Here is a 21,724-nt window from a genome sequence, read left to right on the forward strand (position 1 = left end):
AGAATTGTGCCTCTCAAGGAGAACCACAGCGGGTTCTACTCAAGGTATTTTCTGGTCCCAAAGAAAGGGGGGGGCATTAGAGCTATTCTAGACATCCACGCTCTGAATCAGCACCAAAAATACAGGTTCGGGTTGTTGACATACTCCTCCCGTTGCGTTTTATAGGTTCACATTAATCGACCTGAAGGATTAATAGTCTGCACGTGGGAAAGCCAACGTGCCAAAGCCAAATCTTTCCCATTGGATAGTGGGGTCTATTGCCTTGGCTTACTCTAGTAGGGGCCTCCATCCTCCCGCGGGCTTACATGCGCACTCTATTAGAGGTCTAGAGACCTTGTGGGCTCTCTTTAAAGGGGTTTCTATTCAGGAGGTGTGTGCGACGGCACACACATTTGCTAGATTTTATAGGTTGGATGTCACGACACCAACTCTAGCACATTCAGCACATTCAGTCCTCAGTTTGGGTTCCTCTTAGGACGTGGCTCCTAGTGTGTGAGGGTCCATTGGGGACAGTTGTTGTTTTGCAGGCATGTCTGGCAATACAGGAGTGAGTATTTTCCCACAGTGAGACACGAAACGAATACTATGAAAGAGAACTTTAGGCTATTTAGTATAATCATTACTCATAGCAGTATGAGTGAGTATCTCACCAGTTCACCCTTCTTGCTACAGAAGCGAGGAAGAGGTGTACTTGAATGACGACTGATGCTCTGTCTACGCCTTATAAAGGAGGAGGGTCCCTCCCCTCCTGACATAAGTGTCATCTGGGCCAGCCAATGAGGGCTGGCTCAATGATATTGAGCTTCTGATGAGGTCACACAGCAGGCGTTCCCATAGTGAGACACTCACTCAACCTCCTCAGAGAGCCGGGGTTATGTAAACAACCTAAATACTTACTGTATCTGTTTGTTGTGAAGACAGTGATGCTGCTATTGGTTGACCCAGTAACAGCGGTGGCCATGACATGAACTCTGTATTTCCTGCCTGGTTGGAGATGTTCTAAGATGACCAGCTTCCTGCTGTTAACAGTTACATCTGAGAGGAGAGAAAGGCAATCATGTTTTAATTGATGTTTTATTTCTACAGGGGATATTTTATTTTATTTTTTATTTTTTTCTCTCCAGATTTTATCCCTTTTTCACCCAATTTGGTAGCCAATTGAACCCAACCTAGCATCCAATTATCCCCTGCCTATTGCGTAGGATCCGCCGCACGACCCCGTGGCCGGCAGCCTCAGAGGAGATCGCCAGGCAGACTAGCTGACTGGCTCCTCGAGCCCAGCACCGTTATTCCGGCACCCCGGGGGCGGTGTTGCGCGACGGATCCTTGTCCGGAACTATTCCTATACCGCCCTCGGGAGCGGCCGCTCAATATGCCGCTCCCTGTGTGTGCCTCGGCCATATCCGGATCTGGCGAGCTGGGATTCGATCCCAGTCCCCGGTGGGCAGCTTGCACTAGTGGTTAGTGCTTAGACCGCTACACCACCGCGGGGCTCTACAGGGGATATCTTACTGAGACCGGACACCCTTACTGAGCCCTGTAGGAACAAGGTATAGTATCTGGCTATCTCAGTTTCTATCTGGCCATTCTCACATAAACAGACAAACAAACAATCAACAGTTTATAAGGAGACATACTCATCTCAGGCTCTGTCTCTATCTGGTAGAACACCGTGTAGTTGACCACCGCTCCGCTACAGTAAGTCTGTGGCACCGCAGTCCAGTTGACCCAGGCGCTCCGGTCCTCAGCTTCCACTTGGACAGAGGAGATGTTCCCTGGAGCTGGCACACAGGAAGAGGAACCGTTACACAACAGGATCTGAACATGGAAGGTGCCGGCTTCCCAGGCACAGATTATGCCTACTCCTTGGCCTGAACTGAAAAGCTATTTCAATAAAGATCTAGTCCAGGGCTAGGCACTTAATCTGTGTCTGGGAAACTGGCTCTAGACACATGAATAAAAGTTAGAGGAAAATGTGTTCTGTACCTCTTTCTTTGGAACAGATGCATGTAACATGTTCCTGTCCAGTCTTGTCATTGTTCAAAGGAGTTACTGTTATAGTGTACTGCTTAAAAGGCTGCAGGCCAGAGAGAGAGAGAGAGAGAGAGAGAGAGAGAGAGACAGTGAGAGGAAGAGAGAGAGAGAGAGAGAGAGAGAGAGAGAGAGAGAGAGAGAGAGAGAGAGAGAGAGAGAGAGAGAGAGAGAGAGAGAGAGAGAGAGACAGTGAGAGGAAGAGAGAGAGAGAGAGAAGGAGAGAGATAATAGCTGTTTGGAAACATCCCAATGTTCTGTAGGTCTCTAAGTGCAAACTGTGGATAAGAATAACAGGCTGAGTGGTGAGTGGCTGTAGAGAAACCCAGTCTAGCACCATTAGTTGTTAAAAGTCTCCCAACCACAATGACAAACTAAAAGAATGCAGCAGTGGGCAGTTTAATCTCAAACAGCTGGCACTGATTGACTATGGCATATGAAAAAACATATTGTTCTCAGTTTACAGCATGTCAGACAGTTAAGCCAACACATCAATATAACACAGAATAATCCTCTATCTAGCTTTCCACCCAGCCACCCGCCCACCATCCTTCCATCCATCCACCTATCCATCCCTCCATCCATCCACTGACCCATCCATGCATTAATCCATCCATCCATCTTTCCTTCCTTTTCATCTCAACCCACTCACCAGTCAGTGAGATGTGAGTGTCTGGTGTCTGTGTCCAGGTGTAAGTGGTTCCATCTGTGGTCCAGTCTACCATGTAGCTATGGACCAGCTGTTCAGGGAGGGTAGAGCCAGGGGCAGGGACAGGGGGAAGGCCAGGGGCAGGAGCAGCCCAGCTGACCTGGATGACACCATCATGGGCCGAGGTGTGGACCTGTCTGACCTGAGGGAGAGCTACAGAACACACACACACACGCACACGACAACTGTTACAGCATGGTCGTATCTACATCAATGTTACAGTACATCATAATGAAAAGCAGAAGAACAATTAACATTATAATCGACTAACAATAATAACTGTATAATGTAAAAATAATACTGTATTGTAATTTGTAAACAAAGAGATGCCCAAAGCCACCTCAGCATTACGCTTGAGGACTAAAGCACAGGACACAAAAATATCAGATTGTACATGTTGTCATGGTGTGTACTAACGTATTTTGCTACATGTTAACAATGAGGTACAGGCAACTGAACACTCATAGGAGGACCTACTCGCTCCGACGGCTGGTACGTAGGTAGAATCTTCTGGAAACGTGATGTCATGGCTGTAGGCAGCCAGGGTGATTCTGTGTGCCTCCTTGTCCAAGGTAACCCTAATGTTATCTCTAGTTGTGTTGAAATGTTTGACAGGTATGGGGTTGTTGTCAGTCATCACTCTGACTCTGTAACCATCCACAGCCTTGCATGCCGGTGAGATGCCCTGCACAGAGAGAGGTCGAGGACAGAGCAGAACAGTACATCACAACCATTCAGTATTATCCCAAACTCCTTTCAGAAATCAGTGGGTCTGTTTGGAGTTATATTTGGTCATCGTTTTGGGAATGGAAATGTCTTGTAATGTTGTACTGCTTTGATTGTAACCTATACAGGATAGGAGGAAATTACATGTGGTTGACATTGACCCTTGTGTTGTGATGAGGGTAGCCCTGCCTGCCTGTTACTTCTAGGCCCAGATATAGCCATTGAACTAGGAGGATGTCCTCTTGGTATAACACTTCAGTCTGTGGCATCCATGAGCGAGGTCCCAGGTTCAAACCCCCAGCCGTTACATATAGGCCCCTTTTCAATTGTTCTCAAGAGTTCTCAAAACTCGTCTTGCCCTCCTGTGTGTGTCACCTTACCTCCCACATCAGGTGTACCCTCCTCCCGGTGATGTCAGAAACTTCTATCTTCCTCCACAGGTTCAACGGTATAGAGCTTACTGTTCAGAGAAACCAGGGGTAAAAAACCATCTTAGCACTAGTTCAAAACCATCTTAGCACTAGTTCATTGTAGTCTATGATCCAAAAGACGATAGTGTTTTAGCCTGTTTCTATCATACAGAGATTATAAAAAATGTAAATGTTTCCCATTTAGTCTACTATACTTCATGCTACCAGACTCAGACCTCTACCAGACTCACAGCTCTACCAGACTCGCACCTCTACCAGACTCGCACCTCTACCAGACTCACACCTCTACCAGACTCACACGCACACCTCTACCAGACTCACACCTCTACCACTCACACCTCTACCACTCACACCTCTACCACACTCACACCTCTACCACACTCACACCTCTACCAGACTCACACCTCTACCACTCACACCTCTACCAGACTCACACCTCTACCACTCAGACCTCTACCACACTCACACCTCTACCACACTTACATTTACATTTACATTTTTGGCATTTGGCACTTATTTGGCACTTATTCCAAAGCGACTTACAATCAATACATTTGAATACTAAGCATGTGAATCAGCAATCCACCATTCGTTGCAGGAAGAGTAATCTAGCTCGGGCCCGGGGCCACTGATAGAAGGAAAAACCTTCTCCCTATCGCCTTCTACTAAAACCTTTATTATTATTTTTTACTGGAGAAACTGAGAAACAGTACAAGGGGGGCAATAGAAGTTCTTAGGGACACAGTAGAGGGGAAAGCGGGTGTCTTTAGGAGACGTAGTGGTGAGGGTCAGAAGATGTCTCAGGAGGAGTTAAGATGTAACCTGAAGAGATGGGTCTTCAGAGATGGGTATTCAGTCTACGACGGAAGATGGGTAGTGACTCTGCCGTTCTGACAGCCGTGGGGAGCTCATTCCACCAGCGGGGAGCCAGTGTTATCCGTAACACTCACACCTCTACCAGACTCACACCTCTACCACTCACACCTCTACCACACTCACACCTCTACCACTCACACCTCTACCACTCACACCTCTACCACACTCACACCTCTACCACTCACACCTCTACCACTCACACCTCTACCAGACTCACACCTCTACCACTCACACCTCTACCACACTCACACCTCTACCAGACTCACACCTCTACCACTCACACCTCTACCACTCACACCTCTACCACACTCACACCTCTACCACTCACACTTCTACCAGACTCACACCTCTACCACTCACACCTCTACCACTCACACCTCTACCACTCACACCTCTACCACACTCAGACCTCTACCACACTCACACCTCTACCAGACTCACACCTCTACCACACTTACACCTCTACCACTCAGACCTCTACCAGACTCACACCACGTCACACACGTCTACCAGACTCACACCTCTACTAGACTCACACCTCTACCACTCAGACCTCTACCACTCAGACCTCTACCAGACTCACACCAGCCTCAACCAGACTCAGCCCCTAGCAAGAGACTAGCTTCCATCATTAACTATTCATAATCACTTTATGCTGGTTCCTCTGTTTCCTTTTCCTCCCACAGCTCTATCAACAGGCAGCCGTAATTGTTTTCAGGAAGTCATCACATGATATATCAAGTCAATACAGGAGAACACGTAGTACCATTCAACAGTAATACTGAAACTGAAAACAGGCTATTGTACAGTTAGCTGTCTCAAGCAAGACCATGTACAATATATGAAATAATATATATAGAAATGAAGAAACCTTCAGAAACTTTCAGAACCTTTTCTTTAAAGAATGTATGATCAGGAAATGTGTAAAGGTGGTGATTGGTTCACAACGTTGCTCTAGACAGACTAGATTTCACCAGTTGTGTGTCAACTAAAGTCACAGACCGTCTCCTACCCGTACGACAAGTATCAATACTCATGTGATTTAAGGGATAGTGTGTAAACAGGATTCCAACCTTGTTTCTCACACCTCATATCCAATCAGTTGAGGTGAAGAGGCTTGTAGAGAAAAACACATTTCTAAAATATTATTCAGGGTCAGGAAGGTTTCCAACCTCTCCAGAGCCAGAAAGTCAATCCATCCAGCCATCCATCCATAAATCCATCTACCCATCCATCCATCCATCCATCAACTCATCCATATTTTTGATTGAACAGTGTCTTACCATTAAGTGAGGAGAGGGCTGTCTCTCCACTGGTCCATTCGCTCCAGGGGGCGTGGCCTAACGCACAGCGCACCGACACTGTGTGGTTGGTGCAGGGCTCCACCTCCCCTGTGGTCAGAGAGCCCAGGATGGCGTTCACATTCATGGACGTGTTGATCACATGCTACAGGAAGTGAATAAACAGAAGAGAAAACAGAGACATCAGTGACACACACACTTGTCACTATAAATAGCTCAGCTCAAACTTCTTTTTAGATACATGCTTTTTCAGGGAACTAAGATGGCTTCGTTTTGTATTGTTTTTCTGAGAAAACAGAGCTATGCTGACACAGAAGGAAAATAAACAAAGTCTTACACTGGACTCTGGACTCTGCACTATTAAAGCTTTACTGTCCAATGTCATGACAACTGGACATTTGTTCTGCTCTAGGAAACAGAACTATGACACTGCGCAGAGCAACAGACAGAGATCTTACCATTTAGATAAATGGTCAATTATAAAGCTGCATACTGTACCTGGGCATATTTGACTTGACAGTTTATTGACCAGCCTATATAACGCTCTCCTTCAGGTCTGCTCCATTCAACCCTCAGACGGTTGAACAGTGGAACCACCTTCACCCTCTCAGGATGGTCGACCTTCACTGTGAAAGCATCATCCCCAATGTTACGGATAAGATGGCCATTTCTTAGAAGTAACATACAAGTACATTCACAAGACATACAGGTGCATCTCAAAATTTGTATTATATTCTAGAATTTAATTCAAAAAGTGAAACTTTCATATATTCTAGATTCATTACACAAAGTGAAATATTTCAAGCCTTTTTTGATTTAATGTTGATGATTACGGCTTACAGCTGATGAAAATCAAAAATCTAGTATCACAAAAAATATTAGAATATTACATATGACCAATCAAAAAAAGGATTTATAATACAGAAATGTCGACCTTCTGAAAAGTATGTTTATTTATGTGTTGCGTCTCTCCATTTTGTCCTGCATTCAATGTTCCTCTATATTTCCTACTCATACCGTCACATAGGCTATATTCCAATATCCACATTAGTGTACCACATAGAATAAAGAAAAGTATTGGTATAGTGGTATAAAAGTATTGGGATAGTGGTATGCTGGTGAGGACATTGGAACACAGGCAGTTTTAACGTGTTTCTGCTCCGCAGTGTCTCGTAGGAACAGCAGCCGGCACACTCTGTCTGTTTCTATTCCTCGCTCTCTCTTTCCTCCTCCCTCTCTCTCTCTCTTCCTTTCTCTCCCCCTCTCTCTCTTTCTTCCACTCTCTCTTTCTTCCTCCCTCCCTCTCTCTCTCTTCCTTTCTCCCCCCCCTCTCTCACTGTCTCTCACTCTCTCTCTCTCTCTCTCAACTTTACCTCCCCCTTTCCTCTCTATCTGTGTGTATGTGTATGTGTCCACAGGGTGCTGGATGAAATCCTAGAGAAGCTGGTCCAACTCATACAGGAAGATACACGCGCACGCGCAAACACACACACGCTCTCTATGCATTTTGATTACGTACTTGTTTGCCATGGATCCAGTGGTTGTGTGACTGAGTCGACCTCCCAGGCAGTGGTCGTAGCTCTCACAGTGATGTGTTGAATACGGGACAAGATGGGCATGTCCGTGAATGTACACGACCTTCTCCTAGAAGTGCATGTATTGCCCTCCCAATTTCCACCGCCATTAACTTTCTCCCTACATAGAGACAGACAGGTAACAACCCCTACACAGAGACAGACAGGTAACAACCCCTACACAGAGACAGACAGGTAACAACCCCTACACAGAGACAGACAGGTAACAACCCCTACACAGACACAGACAGGTAACAACCCCTACACAGAGACAGACAGGTAACAACCCCTACACAGAGACCGACAGGTAACAACCCCTACACAGAGACAGACAGGTAACAACCCCTACACAGAGACAGACAGGTAACAACCCCTACACAGAGACAGACAGGTAACAACCCCTACACAGAGACAGACAGGTAACAACCACTACACAGAGACAGACAGGTAACAACCCCTACACAGAGACAGACAGGTAACAACCCCTACACAGACACAGACAGGTAACAACCCCTACACAGACACAGACAGGTAACAACCCCTACACAGAGACAGACAGGTGACAACCCCTACACAGAGACAGACAGGTAACAACCCCTACACAGAGACAGACAGGTAACAACCCCTACACAGACACAGACAGGTAACAACCCCTACACAGACACAGACAGGTAACAACCCCTACACAGAGACAGACAGGTGACAACCCCTACACAGAGACAGACAGGTAACAACCCCTACACAGAGACAGACAGGTAACAACCCCTACAAAGAGACAGACAGGTAACAACCCCTACACAGACACAGACAGGTAACAACCCCTACACAGAGACAGACAGGTAACAACCCCTACACAGAGACCGACAGGTAACAACCCCTACAAAGAGACAGACAGGTAACAACCCCTACACAGACACAGACAGGTAACAACCACTACACAGAGACAGACAGGTAACAACCCCTACACAGAGACAGACAGGTAACAACCCCTACACAGAGACAGACAGGTAACAACCCCTACACAGAGACAGACAGGTAACAACCCCTACACAGACACAGACAGGTAACAACCCCTACACAGAGACAGACAGGTAACAACCCCTACACAGAGACCGACAGGTAACAACCCCTACACAGAGACAGACAGGTAACAACCCCTACACAGAGACAGACAGGTAACAACCCCTACACAGAGACAGACAGGTAACAACCCCTACACAGAGACAGACAGGTAACAACCACTACACAGAGACAGACAGGTAACAACCCCTACACAGAGACAGACAGGTAACAACCCCTACACAGACACAGACAGGTAACAACCCCTACACAGACACAGACAGGTAACAACCCCTACACAGAGACAGACAGGTGACAACCCCTACACAGAGACAGACAGGTAACAACCCCTACACAGAGACAGACAGGTAACAACCCCTACACAGACACAGACAGGTAACAACCCCTACACAGACACAGACAGGTAACAACCCCTACACAGAGACAGACAGGTGACAACCCCTACACAGAGACAGACAGGTAACAACCCCTACACAGAGACAGACAGGTAACAACCCCTACAAAGAGACAGACAGGTAACAACCCCTACACAGAGACCGACAGGTAACAACCCCTACAAAGAGACAGACAGGTAACAACCCCTACACAGACACAGACAGGTAACAACCACTACACAGAGACAGACAGGTAACAACCCCTACACAGAGACAGACAGGTAACAACCCCTACACAGAGACAGACAGGTAACAACCCCTACACAGAGACAGACAGGTAACAACCCCTACACAGACACAGACAGGTAACAACCCCTACACAGAGACAGACAGGTAACAATCCCTGCAACACCTGTGGTGTGACCCTGAAGACCTGTGTTAGCACTGAGCACTTAGGCTTGAGCTCAGAGGGCTAGCACAGTTGTGTGGTGTACAGAAGGTCACAGGGACATGCAGCTGTTGGTCATTCAGAATGTGACAGAGAGGAATGTTGAGGCCAAAGTGGATATAGTAACAGGAAGCTTGGAAAAGCACGTGCTGTATATCAGGGGAGGCTGGTGGAGGTAGATATCAGAGGATGGGCTCATGGAATTAAATGAGGAATGGTATCTAAGACTTCCTCATTCCATTCATTACAATGAGCCTGTCCTCCGATTTCTACCTCCACCAGCCTCCCCTGTTGTATATACACATGGTCAAAACTCACCATTTCCTATAGACTGTGTATTTTACTTTCAATGAGGAATCATTCATGTTGTCCTCCCAGTGACATGTAAAATTACTTGATGGTGATGTAGACATGACACATGATATGTTACTGGGTCTCTCTGATGAAAAAGAAAAGAAAAAGAAAAATATGATAAGTCTCAAATGGAAAAGATTAATTCAAATGGATGGATTTAACAATGAATGATGATGAGTCCTTGGATGACGTGCAAAAAAAACAACAAAAGAAAGAGTCAGTGACTGAGTGAGAGAGAGAGAGAGAGAGAGAGAGAGAGAGAGAGAGAGAGAGAGAGAGAGAGAGAGAAGCTTAAAGATTATAAGCGATCCTCCATATTGTACTAACGGTATGTTTTGATGATGGTCCCACCCAGAACCTGCTCAAAAACCAGGCTGTGGCATTGGACCGTTGCCCTGTGCAGGGAGAAGTTCCCCAGGGCCACAGCAGAGAAGGTGGAGTTGATGACCTCATAAAGGCTCTCATCCACCCTCTGGTTGTTCAGGGTCCAGTAGATCTTGCCGTGGTTGTGAGGGTGCTCTTCACCACTGCACGTGTTCCTGAACCCAATCTGGATGTCGGAGCCCAGCTCGATGTAGGGGTCTTTGGGGATAACTTCAAATGTACATCCTTCACACTGTCCTGTTGTTGGAACAATTAAACATAACGGAAACTCTGAACTCTGAAATATGACAAACATCTTAAAGCACCTAACTATAAGGGTTATGGACAACTCTAATTTGAAATATGAAATCCCAAATGATTTCATAATACATGTACATCTATCATCATTACCAATATGGGGTATCAAAGATCTTTAACACTAGAACAGCCATGAGGGGTCATATTTCTATCAAATTTCCACCCAGTATCCTTACATTTTCTAAATCACTCCAGGATAAGCTAGTATAAAGCTATTTTGCAGTTCTTCTGTGTAGGAAGCAGGCTAATTTACAAGCGGCCAACTAGTGGTCGTTGTGTGTAAATAGCAGCTTTACATTGAAAAAGAGGGGCGGCTCTTATAGTAGGTAAAAAGGCACGGCTGTTCTAGTGTTAATGGGCCATAACAAGCGCTTCGGTTCCTATAATCAGGGGTGCACATAACTGGTGCGCCAGTGCGCATGCGTCGCCAAAATGCATGCTGCGCAGAAGATCAGCGGCATGAACGCGCTCTTGCGCACCAACAGCTGGGAGCGCTGGGAGAGGAATTTACTTCCTCAAAATCCACCTGCTGACTGCTGACTGCTGCATCACTGCAAGCCCCGTAACGCCATCACAACGACCACGGCGACTCCCCTCACGAAAACATTCGGAAAGTATCGTAACTTGTACTTTCATTCCGCGTATCGCATATCGCACGGTTATCACGCCGACACGTGACAATTCAGTCCTGAAAGACTCGTCGCTAAAAGGAAAAACAACACCAAGGAACTTCACGTTTCTTTTCTCTGAAGCTTTCAAACGTTCAGACGTTTGTTTTACAGCTTCATTATCGCACCTAGACCCCTGACCCAGGGAATATGGTTGGGAATTATATTAGAAAAAGAAAAAAAAGACTTTGTTGCACAATCAAAATAATGAGCTATTTAAAGTGATAGCCTACAACATCCTCTACCATGGTTGAAATTGAGGACAGTGATAACTTACAGCAGTCAAGAGAGCAGTGATGATGATGATAAAGCTTGTAGCATAAATAAATGCTTAGGCTGTAACTTTTTGTTGAAAAGTTGATTTCAGTGTTTACAGAACAGAGCAGTGCTTAAAGAGATGTCAGTTGATTTCATTGTGTTTAAAGAACAGACATTCAGTTAGTGCTTAAAGAGATGTCAGTTGATTTCATTGTGTTTAAAGGAGTCTGACAGACTTTCATGCTTAAAGAGCAGTCATTTGATTTTGCATTTGTTTCTTTTGTTTTGCACACAATCATTTGTTCGTTCATCTTTATTTATGAATAAATGTCGTTTTGCTAATATAAGTTATCCATGTATCCCTTTTTTATCCATCCTGTGGGACGGGTCGTGACTCGCGAGCTCGGGGAGCACCAAGCAGCATCCCTAGGTGCTCCTCTGAGCACTGGCCCCAAAAAGTTATGTGCACCCCTGCCTATAATCACAGAATGAACCTACTACAAGTGAAGACTTCAGGTCTATCTGTTACAAGGTTTGCTTTGATCCTTAGAGCAAGACAGCCTTACCTTTAGAGAGTGCTAATAACACTAGCAGCATCAACAGGACTGGAGTGGAATACATCTTTCTCTGACTCTATAGGCAAACACACAGAAACACAAATGCATTATAGCAGTTAAGAATTTTTATTTCAAAATATATTTTAAACATCGACCAGAAAATCGACAAAAAAATGTTAGCGTGTCAAGTTCATGGTAGACGTGAATCTATAGAATTTCTTCGCGCACAGCACCACCCCGGATGTATTTTATGTGCGCAAGAATTACGCACTGCCGGAAGACACACTAGTATAACCACTGCGGTAGTTCAACATCAAATACCACAAAACTAACGTTTAACCTATGAGTATATATTATTTAAAATACCGAAAAAACACTCAGAAGGTCGAGAAACAACAAAATAAACTAGTGCAGTATTCTCCCTCACATCCCGCTCGTAAGGCAACTGTACTTACCGTGTCCCGTGAAATGTCGACGTATACATGTGTACCTCTCTCCTTCACTTGGTTAAACTTACAGTACCAACAATACGGTAAGATCCCGGTGAACAGGACTAAACACGACAACGACAGAGAGCTAGGATACACAATATATTGCTCAACAACGGTAACGGTCAGAGGGGAAGTGAAGAAACTTGGTTGGTTAACTGACGAATGGCAGGGTACGGCTGACAGCGGGACACCCTGTAATAAACCAGTCAGTAGTAGTGGTGCATTTTTGAGTCAGTAGTAGTCTTCTGAATCAATAATGGTGGTGTATTTTAGAGTACGGTAGTGTTCTGAGTCAGTAGTGGTGATGTATTTACACATCTCTGAACCAGGATATTGTTAAATGTATGTTGATCGGAGTAGTGAGAATAGTTAGATGGATGGTTGTGTCTAAGGCAGACAACATGACAAACACAAACAACTCAGAACTACAAACTAATGCACTGAACAGGGATTTATTAAACGTTTTTTTCTTTCTGAATAAACACGAACACGTTATCCAGTATTTAAAACAAGTAAATAAAAGATATTTATGTAGCCGGCACCAAAAATACATCTGTCACAAACGTAAGCATTACAACCACAGGACAGCAAAGTGCTTTCCCCTTCAAACACTAAAAGAAAGACTACATAATGGTTCCAGAGGTGCTGGATGCATTTGAGTTTCACTCCCATGCGTCGTCATCTGCAGCGCTGGCAGCTGGCTGCTGGCTGGACTGATTATTGGCTGAAGCTCCACCCTGGAGACAAGGAAGAGATTTGAGAGTCATGAACATGTAGTCAGTTAGCCTGGTAAGTGACAGCCAGGGGAGGCAGAAATCAGGACAGGATCATGGTAATTCCAATAAAATCAGCTTGTCATGTTGATTTCTGCCTCCACTGATGACAGCAAGACTGTATTCTGGCAGTTTCAAAAGAGGACCCTGTGAACATGTACAAACCTGACAGGTACTTAGCACCTCTAAGGGATAAAGTTATGCTAGTGCAACTTTTCCTGGTAACACAAACACCGCACAGGTGACTCACTCTTCAGTGGAAAGCCAGTGCTGAGTTAATGCTAAATGGGATGCTTGGAACGGCCTGACAGACGTCACCAAGTGAAGGTTTAGAGTGGTCCCAGGGATCCATTTGGGATCTCCCCCAGTGCAGAGCCTGATAGATGCTCACCATCCTTGAGTCTGTGGAGGCAAGGTTGAACCCAGAGGTCCCATGGGCACCGGAGGCCGCATCCTCCAACCATTTGGGCACTTCCTGTTGAGCCTGCGAATCGAGTTAGTCATGTTAGAAAATGCATCCTAATCTCAAAATCTGTCCGTTGTCTGAATTACTTGCTAATCCACTCTCCCAGTCCCAATTCTCCATCCTTCTCCCTCAAGTATACACCTCCTCAGCCACTTTAGACGATCGGTCCATAATCTATTGCTTTTACACCATACTGGGAAGTGAACAAGTGCACACTAAGGAGAAACGTAGAGAATTGGGATTGTGGTTGCTGGATTCTGAGTGCTTCCCTATGTCCCTATAGTTTTTCCTGTTAATTGAATCTGCTCTCATCGTTTCTTTCTCAAAATGCATCCTCCCCCTTGATATTGTCTTGGAATGTATGGGGAGAGAAGAAGAGAGGACAGACTTTTGGGTTGCTGCAGTGCTAGCTTAGTGACCTACCCCAGAGAGGATTTTGATCAGACCCGGAGCCAGCTGGCTGTCTGTGTTCGGGTCGTAGAAGGTCACAGCTCTCCCAGTGTTGCCGCAGCGACCCGTCCTCCCTATGCGGTGCACATACTCATTTATCTCTTGTGGGAGGTCATAGTTCACCACATGCTGAACGTGTTCGATGTCGAGGCCCCGTGCTGCCACAGAGGTGGCCACCAGGACGGGACACCTGCCCGCGCGGAAGTCTGACAGCGCCTGCTCTCGCTCCCGCTGCTCACGGTCTCTGTTGATGGTGAGAAGACGGTAAATGCCAAGCACTACGACCAGACTGAGACCTCATTGAAGTTGAGATTTTAAACTCTACCATATTATTTCCACCTTTGTGTAAATGTATGAAATCCTTTACCTAAGCCTAATCGCAGTTAAGATACTCTCATATTGTGACATTGCTCTTATATCAAGTCTGATACTTCTCACATGAATGAGGCTACTAGAATCTAGATCCATTGCATCGAATAAAAATCATTCAAATATGGTCATCATCACAGTTCCTTGAAGTGAAGCCTGGCTCCAGGATGAACTACCCATGAATACTAGTAGTAGAAACCTTCTCCTGACAGAGAACACCTACCCATGAATACTAGTAGTAGGCACCTTCTCCTGACAAAGGTACGTGGCGATGAAGTCAGCCTTCCTCTTCTTATCCACAAATACCAAGGTGCGCTCCGTTCCTTACAGAAACAAAACCCATTTCAGACATCACGTTCAAGTTCCCCAAACACAGATGAATTGACACTAGTCCTGGACTAGTCCCATCACACTTTCTATAGAAAATATCCATTGAAGAATCTTTTTAGTTTTTTATTACTTAATCTGTGTCTGGGAAACCTGTCTTAAAGGATCAACTATTCATGAGAATTATGATTGAAATACAGGGGAGGCAGAAATTGAAGGACAGGCTCATGGTAATGCATGGAATAGAACAGGCTGTATGGTGAGGTGTGGACAGTCACCTGTAGTCTTGAGTATCTCCAGGAGCTTGTCCCTCTTGTCATACTGAGACACCTCTACGATCACCTGCTCCACGTCACTGCAGGCTCCGCCCACCGTCCCCACAGTCAGGAACAGGTAATCAGTCTTCAGGAAGTCAGCAGCCATCCTATAGAACCACAAATCCTTTTCTTCATCCTCAATGCAACAATATATGCATTCTCAGACAGATCACTACATTCAATATAAATACTTCCACACAACCATCATCTCTGCTGTTCATAATAAGTTTATCTGCAGTAAACTTCAGTTATTTCCACAAACATGAGAGAGAGAGAGAGAAAGACCTACATCTGGATGTCAGTTGGATAGGTTGCACTAAACATCAGTGTATTGCGGTCCTCCTTGGGGGGCATGCCTGGAGACCCAACCAGCTTACGCATATCAGGCTCAAAGCCCATGTCCAACATCCTGTCAGCCTCGTCCAGGACCAGGTAACGCAGCTTACTCAGACCCACCTGGGGGAGAGAGAGAGAGGGTTGTATTATTCCAGAAGGAGTAACCAACTCCAATGAAGTGCTCTAGTTGTACAACTATACATAAAGGACAGTCAGTTATAGCAGTTGGTTAAATAATAATAATAACTTTTATTTGTATAGCACTTTTCCTGCAAACGTTGCAGCTCAAAGTGCTCCAATCATTATATAATCATAATTTAATTATTTAGGCAATATTAAAAAGATGGGTTTTCAGTCTTGACTTGAACATATTTGCTGAGTAACTGGCAGTGCATTCCACAATTTGGGTGCATAAAATGAGAATGCAACCTCACCAAATCTCTTCTTTTGTAGATGTGGTACACAGAGAAAACAAGCATCAGAAGACCTGAGAGCTCTATTGGGCTGATATGCTAGCAAAAGGTCTTTCAGATATTCTGGTGCTGTGCCAGCAGTGAGAGCTTTATAAACAAGCAGAATGATTTTGAAATCTATTCTGAACTTAACAGGAAGCCAGTGTAGTCTCTAAAATAGGAGTTATATGAAAAAAAGCACATGATATGGTAGGATAGATAGAACTAAAGGCATATGGATCACCTGCCACCAACTGCTCTCATACGTTAAACAATACGTGTACAATAGCGTGTACTGCAGGTCAGATGAGGTACAGTAGATGAGGTTACCTTCCCTTTTCCAATGATGTCCAGCAGTCTCCCCGGGGTTCCACAGAGCACGTTGCAGCCCTTCTGCACCTCTGTTATGGTGTGTCGGGTGCTGATGCCCCCATAGACCACTACAGGGCGCACACACGTCCTGCAGAGGAGAGGGACAATGTTGTCACATCATTTTTAGTTCCTTTGGGCAAAACAACATTCACGCTTTAATGAAAATGTGGCATTCATCCTAGAACTGGGGAATGTTCAGGACACTTTGTAAAACTCTGTAACGTTTTTTTTTTTTTTAAATTTGTTTTTTCAGATTTTATCCCTTTTTCACCCAATTTGGTAGCCAATTTAACCCAACTTAGCATCCAATTATCCCCTGCCTATTGCATGGGATCCGCCGCACGACCCCGTGGCCGGCAGTCCCAGAGGAGGGCGCCAGGCAGACTAGGCTGACTGGCTCCTCGAGCCCAGTACCGTTATTCCGGCACCCAGGGGGCGGTGTTGCGCGACGGATCCTAGTCCAGAAATACTCCTATACCCCCCCTCGGAAGCGGCCGGCCAATATGCCGCTTCCCGTGTGCCTCGGCCATATCTGGATCTGGCGAGCCGGGATACGAACCCCGGCCCCGGTGGGCAGCATGCACTAGCGGCCAGTGCGTAGACCGCTACACCACCGCGGGGCGTTTTATAACACATTCTAGAAGGGCTGCCCTCCTTACCCGAAAGCGAACTTCCTGGCCTCAAGCCAGATCTGGACGATGAGCTCCCTCGTGGGAGCCACGATGATGGCCTCTGGTTCCTGCACCTCACTGAACCTGCTGGCTGCCACACCATCCGCCATCAGCTTCTGCAGGATGGGCAGCAGGAACGCAGCCTGGGGAGCGGTTTACAGCAAAACAATCATTAGTCCCTTACAGATTGTTGTTGTCAATTGTATTCATTGATTTGTCTGCGCATAGAGAAAATTAAGGCAATTGTGCAGGGTGCACTTGAATTCAAAACATGTTGATAAAACATGCTAGAGCCAAGAGTTAATGATAGATGACATTAATGATTAATGACATCCAAAATATTGGAACACACAATATAGAACATTTTTGTGTAGATTGTAGAAGGCGACTCACTGTTTTTCCAGAGCCGGTCTGGGCACAGGCCATGAGGTCTCTGCCGGCTAAGATGATGGGGATGCCATGCTTCTGCACCAGGGTGGGCTTCACATAGCCAGACTTGGTGACGTTCCTGTTCAGAGAATCACACAGGGCAGCCTCTTCAAACGTCTGGGGGGACAGAGATGGGGGGACAGTGTTACGGTCTCTCAATGTACCTTCAGATCATACAACAATTCACAGACAAACAAGCAAATGTAAACCATTCAAGACAATTTGTGAAAATTGGTTAAAAAAAAATTTGCTCATCAGGTAGTGAAAGTCATCAACTGAGGCAACATGAAGACACCAGGAAGGAACTCACCAGGATGGCTTTGGGGGGGTTGCTGCCACTGACATCCACCAGGATGTTGTCATACTTGTCAAAGTTGATGCCCGTGTCAAAATGAGCGAAGACATCAGATTCCTCTTCAGAGGGGGTGGGGGGCACATAGGTCACATAGGTTGGAGGTGCTAAGGAGGGAGGGGAGGCAAAGGTCACCCTAGAAGGTCCTAAGATACTCCGAAACTCCTGCTTAGCTAGACCACCCAGGAGAGACGGTTTACAGTAGAAGAGAAAGTTTGCAATATTTAGAGCCCATGGCCATCAGGTATGAACATACTGACCATCAGCATCACCGTCTCCTCCCTCACCATCCCGGGAGCCTGATGTGGGAAACAGGTCTCAATAAGACGGCAAAAAAAACCATGTTTAAGTAAGTAAGCCTTGCACACAAGTAGGGCAGGAGCCCATCTCTCCTGTCAACCAGGGAAGCAGAAATCAGAGGACAGCTCATTTCAGGGTTCTCCCCAAACAATGCAAGAGTGGCTGGGCCACCTTGTCAACAAATCATGTTATGCTTTCGACAAATCAATCATGACCATTCATTGATAAGGTAATATCTCAAAGACAGAACCTTTGGAGAACACTTCTTCGTCTCTTCCACGGTAGCCTGAGGAGAACAAAGACAAGACACACTCTAAGGAGATGGACTTGTGCGGCAAGGCAGTTTCATCCAACACTCTAACCCCATGTCCTCAGACATCAAATTCCTGTTAAAATAAAAGGTTTTAAAAAACACACAAAACGCCCACTGAATTACCTCCTCCACCGAAGCCTCCTCTTCCACCTCCATCTTCACCATCTGAAACCAGGAAATCACGTTTGAGATCACACCCATCAGCAACTCAACTAGTACATTCTTATGAGCATAGTTGGTGTTCATCTTCACAGATTAACCAAGCATCTGCGTGTGCCTGTATCAGGTGTGTGACATGTTTGTTCTTCATCAGTCATGGAGCTAACAGAACATTCTAGAAGGGGAGATCAGTGAGGGCAGAAATCAGGAGATGGAAGGAGGATGGAAGGAGGAATGGGGTGTTCCTCATTTCACTGTCACCAGCCGTGCAGAATCAGATGTACCTCTAGAACGGAAGCCTCCTCTGCCCCCACGACCTCCTCTGCCACCTCCAAAACCTGAGGGGAAATAGCAGAAGTGAGGAGAATTCAATGGCTTACCTCCATTACACCCCCAGGGTTCTCCCCAAACAATGTAAGAGTGGCGCTGCGCCATGGTGTGAACTTGGCAACAGAGCACTTTATCCTACAGTATACGAAAACCATCATACCTTTTTCATTGATGTCATCACCATCCCCTGTAAAACAGAAAAGTGTTTTGCAGCAAGTCTTATCACAAAGAAACATGTCAGACAATGGGAAATCAACACATTAAGAGACACATAGGAAAGAATGATAAACTGAATATACCACTTCTGAATCCACCTCTTCCGCCCCCTGTTAAGACAATACATTACATTACTTCAGGGTTTAGAAGCATTCAATTGTCAAGCAATGGTTTACTTTGGTGGTTTTATTTACTGAGAAAGGGTCTCAACCCGGGGGGTCATGTTATGGACTTCAATCTTTTGGGAAACAGTATGACCTCTGATATCAGTCAACACTTACCTTTGTTCCCATTCTCATCGGTGCTCCCTGTTCAGAAGAAAACACGCATTCAGCCGGAGTAAAGCAACATCTCTCAATTATCATACTACATAAAATGGAATTTTGTTGAATCTTACTAACTACAATTGCAACTCAAGATTGGCTTGAATGTCTTTCTGTAACTAGTCTGTTTTTCTTAATATAAAAAACACAAAGAACAAAATGGCTTTATAAAAAAACACTCTTTATATTAGGTACTAAATGTAACCACCTGAAGCAAAGCGGTTGAAGCCTCCGCCTCCTCCCCTAGCTCCTCTGCCTGTGGAAGAGTAGACAGGAGGTTCAGATCAGCATAACAGCCCATCTAGCGATCATTCATCCCAGAAATTCAGATGCCTATTCAATTGGTAAACGTTTGATTTACCACCTGGATGGAATTTACATTACCGGTACCTTTTAATTGGCTCAGTGCAAACTCTACCCAACCAGCCACTGGCAGAGCTTAACAACCATGCCTATAGAACTTACCACTACCACCAAAGCCTCCTCCACTGTTCCTGGACACACCGTTATCTAAACACACCAATGAAATCCAATCAGCTGATCTTATACATCTTAAATTGTACCTTATAAGATGACAAACATGGTAGATGACAAGTGGAATTCACCTAATAGTTAAATTTCAACTTAAATGGGGTACCATCAATCGGGCAGTCCCAAGCATCACAGTTAGCATATACCATATGAAACAGGCACCATCTTACCATTCCAGCTTCTAGTATAGTATCCAATATAATAACTGTTCTGTTTCATGAGCTTGTTCCATTGACTGGGAGAGAACACTACATGCTTAGTCTTTAAAACGAGGAAGTAATTCCTTCACTATTCTGTGTATGTCTATGACACCTGTGAACTTGTTACCTCTGCCTGTGTGATAAGGAACCACCAGACTATTGATTATTAACACACATCTTAAAGATAACTTACCATTACTGGTACTGGTAGCACCCTGCAAATAGATAGTGTGATTGTGAGGACATTTTTCATTTTACTCATATCAAATAGTCTGTGTAACTTGATAAAGCTAATGCTCAGGTGGTAAATTACCTCGTCCCATTCGTCCATGATTGGCTTGTGAAGGGATTAGCTGTAGTAAAAGAATGAAGGTGTCAAAGCAACAAATCTTTAGGGATGAATTCTACTTATCATCTTAGGCAATTAGGCAGAGGAATACATTGATAGAGCAGTTATACATCACCTCCCTGTCATCAGAACGATCACACACCCTTTTGGGTGGTAGAAGTGTAGAAGTTTGACTGGCGGTCAATGTAAATGTGTGGTCTTTGCTACTTTAATCTGATAAAATAAGAAAACTGTATTGCTTTTTAGATATTAGGATCTCAAATCCGCTACAGGTGTCATAACCCTAACCCATATCCTGTCATAAAAAACTACCTTATTGAATCTCCAGGTAATGTATTTCTGACACCCATCACTTTTGCTGTCGTTAACTCATTATAAATTAGTAACGTTGACTGCCAAAGACGCCATTTGAAAAACCAGATACTTTATTTTTCTGTTTTGGTAGTCTGTCCAATGCACACTTGCCCTTCTCCACCGGCACTAGTTTTGGATCTAGCTGGCTGTTCATTATTTTGATGATAAATTGTAGATAGCTAGCTATAACATCTTCATGAGTCATCTACGTTTCTACATCTCCGTCGAATACTACACAGCAGAGTTTGACGCTTGAGTTTTTACAACGCGCAACTGCCAGAAAAACATACCGGCATATACAGTAAATCGATATCGTCGAACCCTATATATATATATATATATATATATATATATACACACACACACACACACACATACATAACCATACAGGCTAAATACTGATTAACAGTTCATCACTGTAACCCTCCCCCTCCCCCCTACGCAAAACGTGTCCACCGCGTGTTCTGATAATGGACATGTCCGGACAGCCCATCTGGGGGTCAGGGTACAAGGGGGGTTGAATAGCTGTAGAATGTCGATTGGTTTCACGGCTACATTATTGTCATAGTGCAGCATTTGGAATATATTTTATACATAACTAGCTAGACTTGATAGCTTGGTAGCTAACAATCAATTATAGCGCGTTTTCCGAATGCGGACGATCGACCCTTACCTAGCATCTAATTGGAAAGAGTCCGAATTGTCCAACTACCTAATAAGTCCACTTGACGAACTGTTTTACCTATAACATACATAACTAGTTATGTTTAATGACA

The 21,724-nt window shown here is 45.0% G+C and overlaps 2 protein-coding genes across 2 annotated transcripts; both read right to left on the reverse strand.

Annotated features, from left to right (window-relative positions):
• Positions 1–1,900: 1,900 nt before the first annotated feature.
• On the reverse strand, positions 1,901–10,583 carry LOC308156223 (cytokine receptor-like factor 1; the record flags this gene model as incomplete). Its single annotated transcript, XM_080529575.1, has 9 exons — positions 1,901–1,944; positions 2,684–2,893; positions 3,218–3,425; positions 3,847–3,926; positions 6,057–6,219; positions 6,573–6,700; positions 7,594–7,769; positions 9,869–9,989; positions 10,232–10,583. The coding sequence occupies 9 exons, from the start codon at positions 10,581–10,583 to the stop codon at positions 1,901–1,903; spliced, it is 1,482 nt and encodes a 493-aa protein (XP_080385701.1).
• A 2,638-nt stretch (positions 10,584–13,221) lies between these two features.
• On the reverse strand, positions 13,222–19,484 carry LOC308156224 (putative ATP-dependent RNA helicase DDX4; the record flags this gene model as incomplete). Its single annotated transcript, XM_080529576.1, has 15 exons — positions 13,222–13,296; positions 13,724–13,816; positions 14,222–14,492; positions 14,841–14,940; positions 15,223–15,368; positions 15,551–15,717; positions 16,380–16,509; positions 17,081–17,235; positions 17,486–17,638; positions 17,832–17,980; positions 18,130–18,172; positions 18,424–18,459; positions 18,610–18,651; positions 18,930–18,983; positions 19,473–19,484. The coding sequence occupies 15 exons, from the start codon at positions 19,482–19,484 to the stop codon at positions 13,222–13,224; spliced, it is 1,626 nt and encodes a 541-aa protein (XP_080385702.1).
• Positions 19,485–21,724: the final 2,240 nt, after the last annotated feature.

Source organism: Nansenia antarctica (assembly GCF_963989245.1).
Source record: "Nansenia antarctica genome assembly, chromosome: 4".
Lineage (NCBI taxonomy): Eukaryota > Metazoa > Chordata > Actinopteri > Argentiniformes > Microstomatidae > Nansenia > Nansenia antarctica.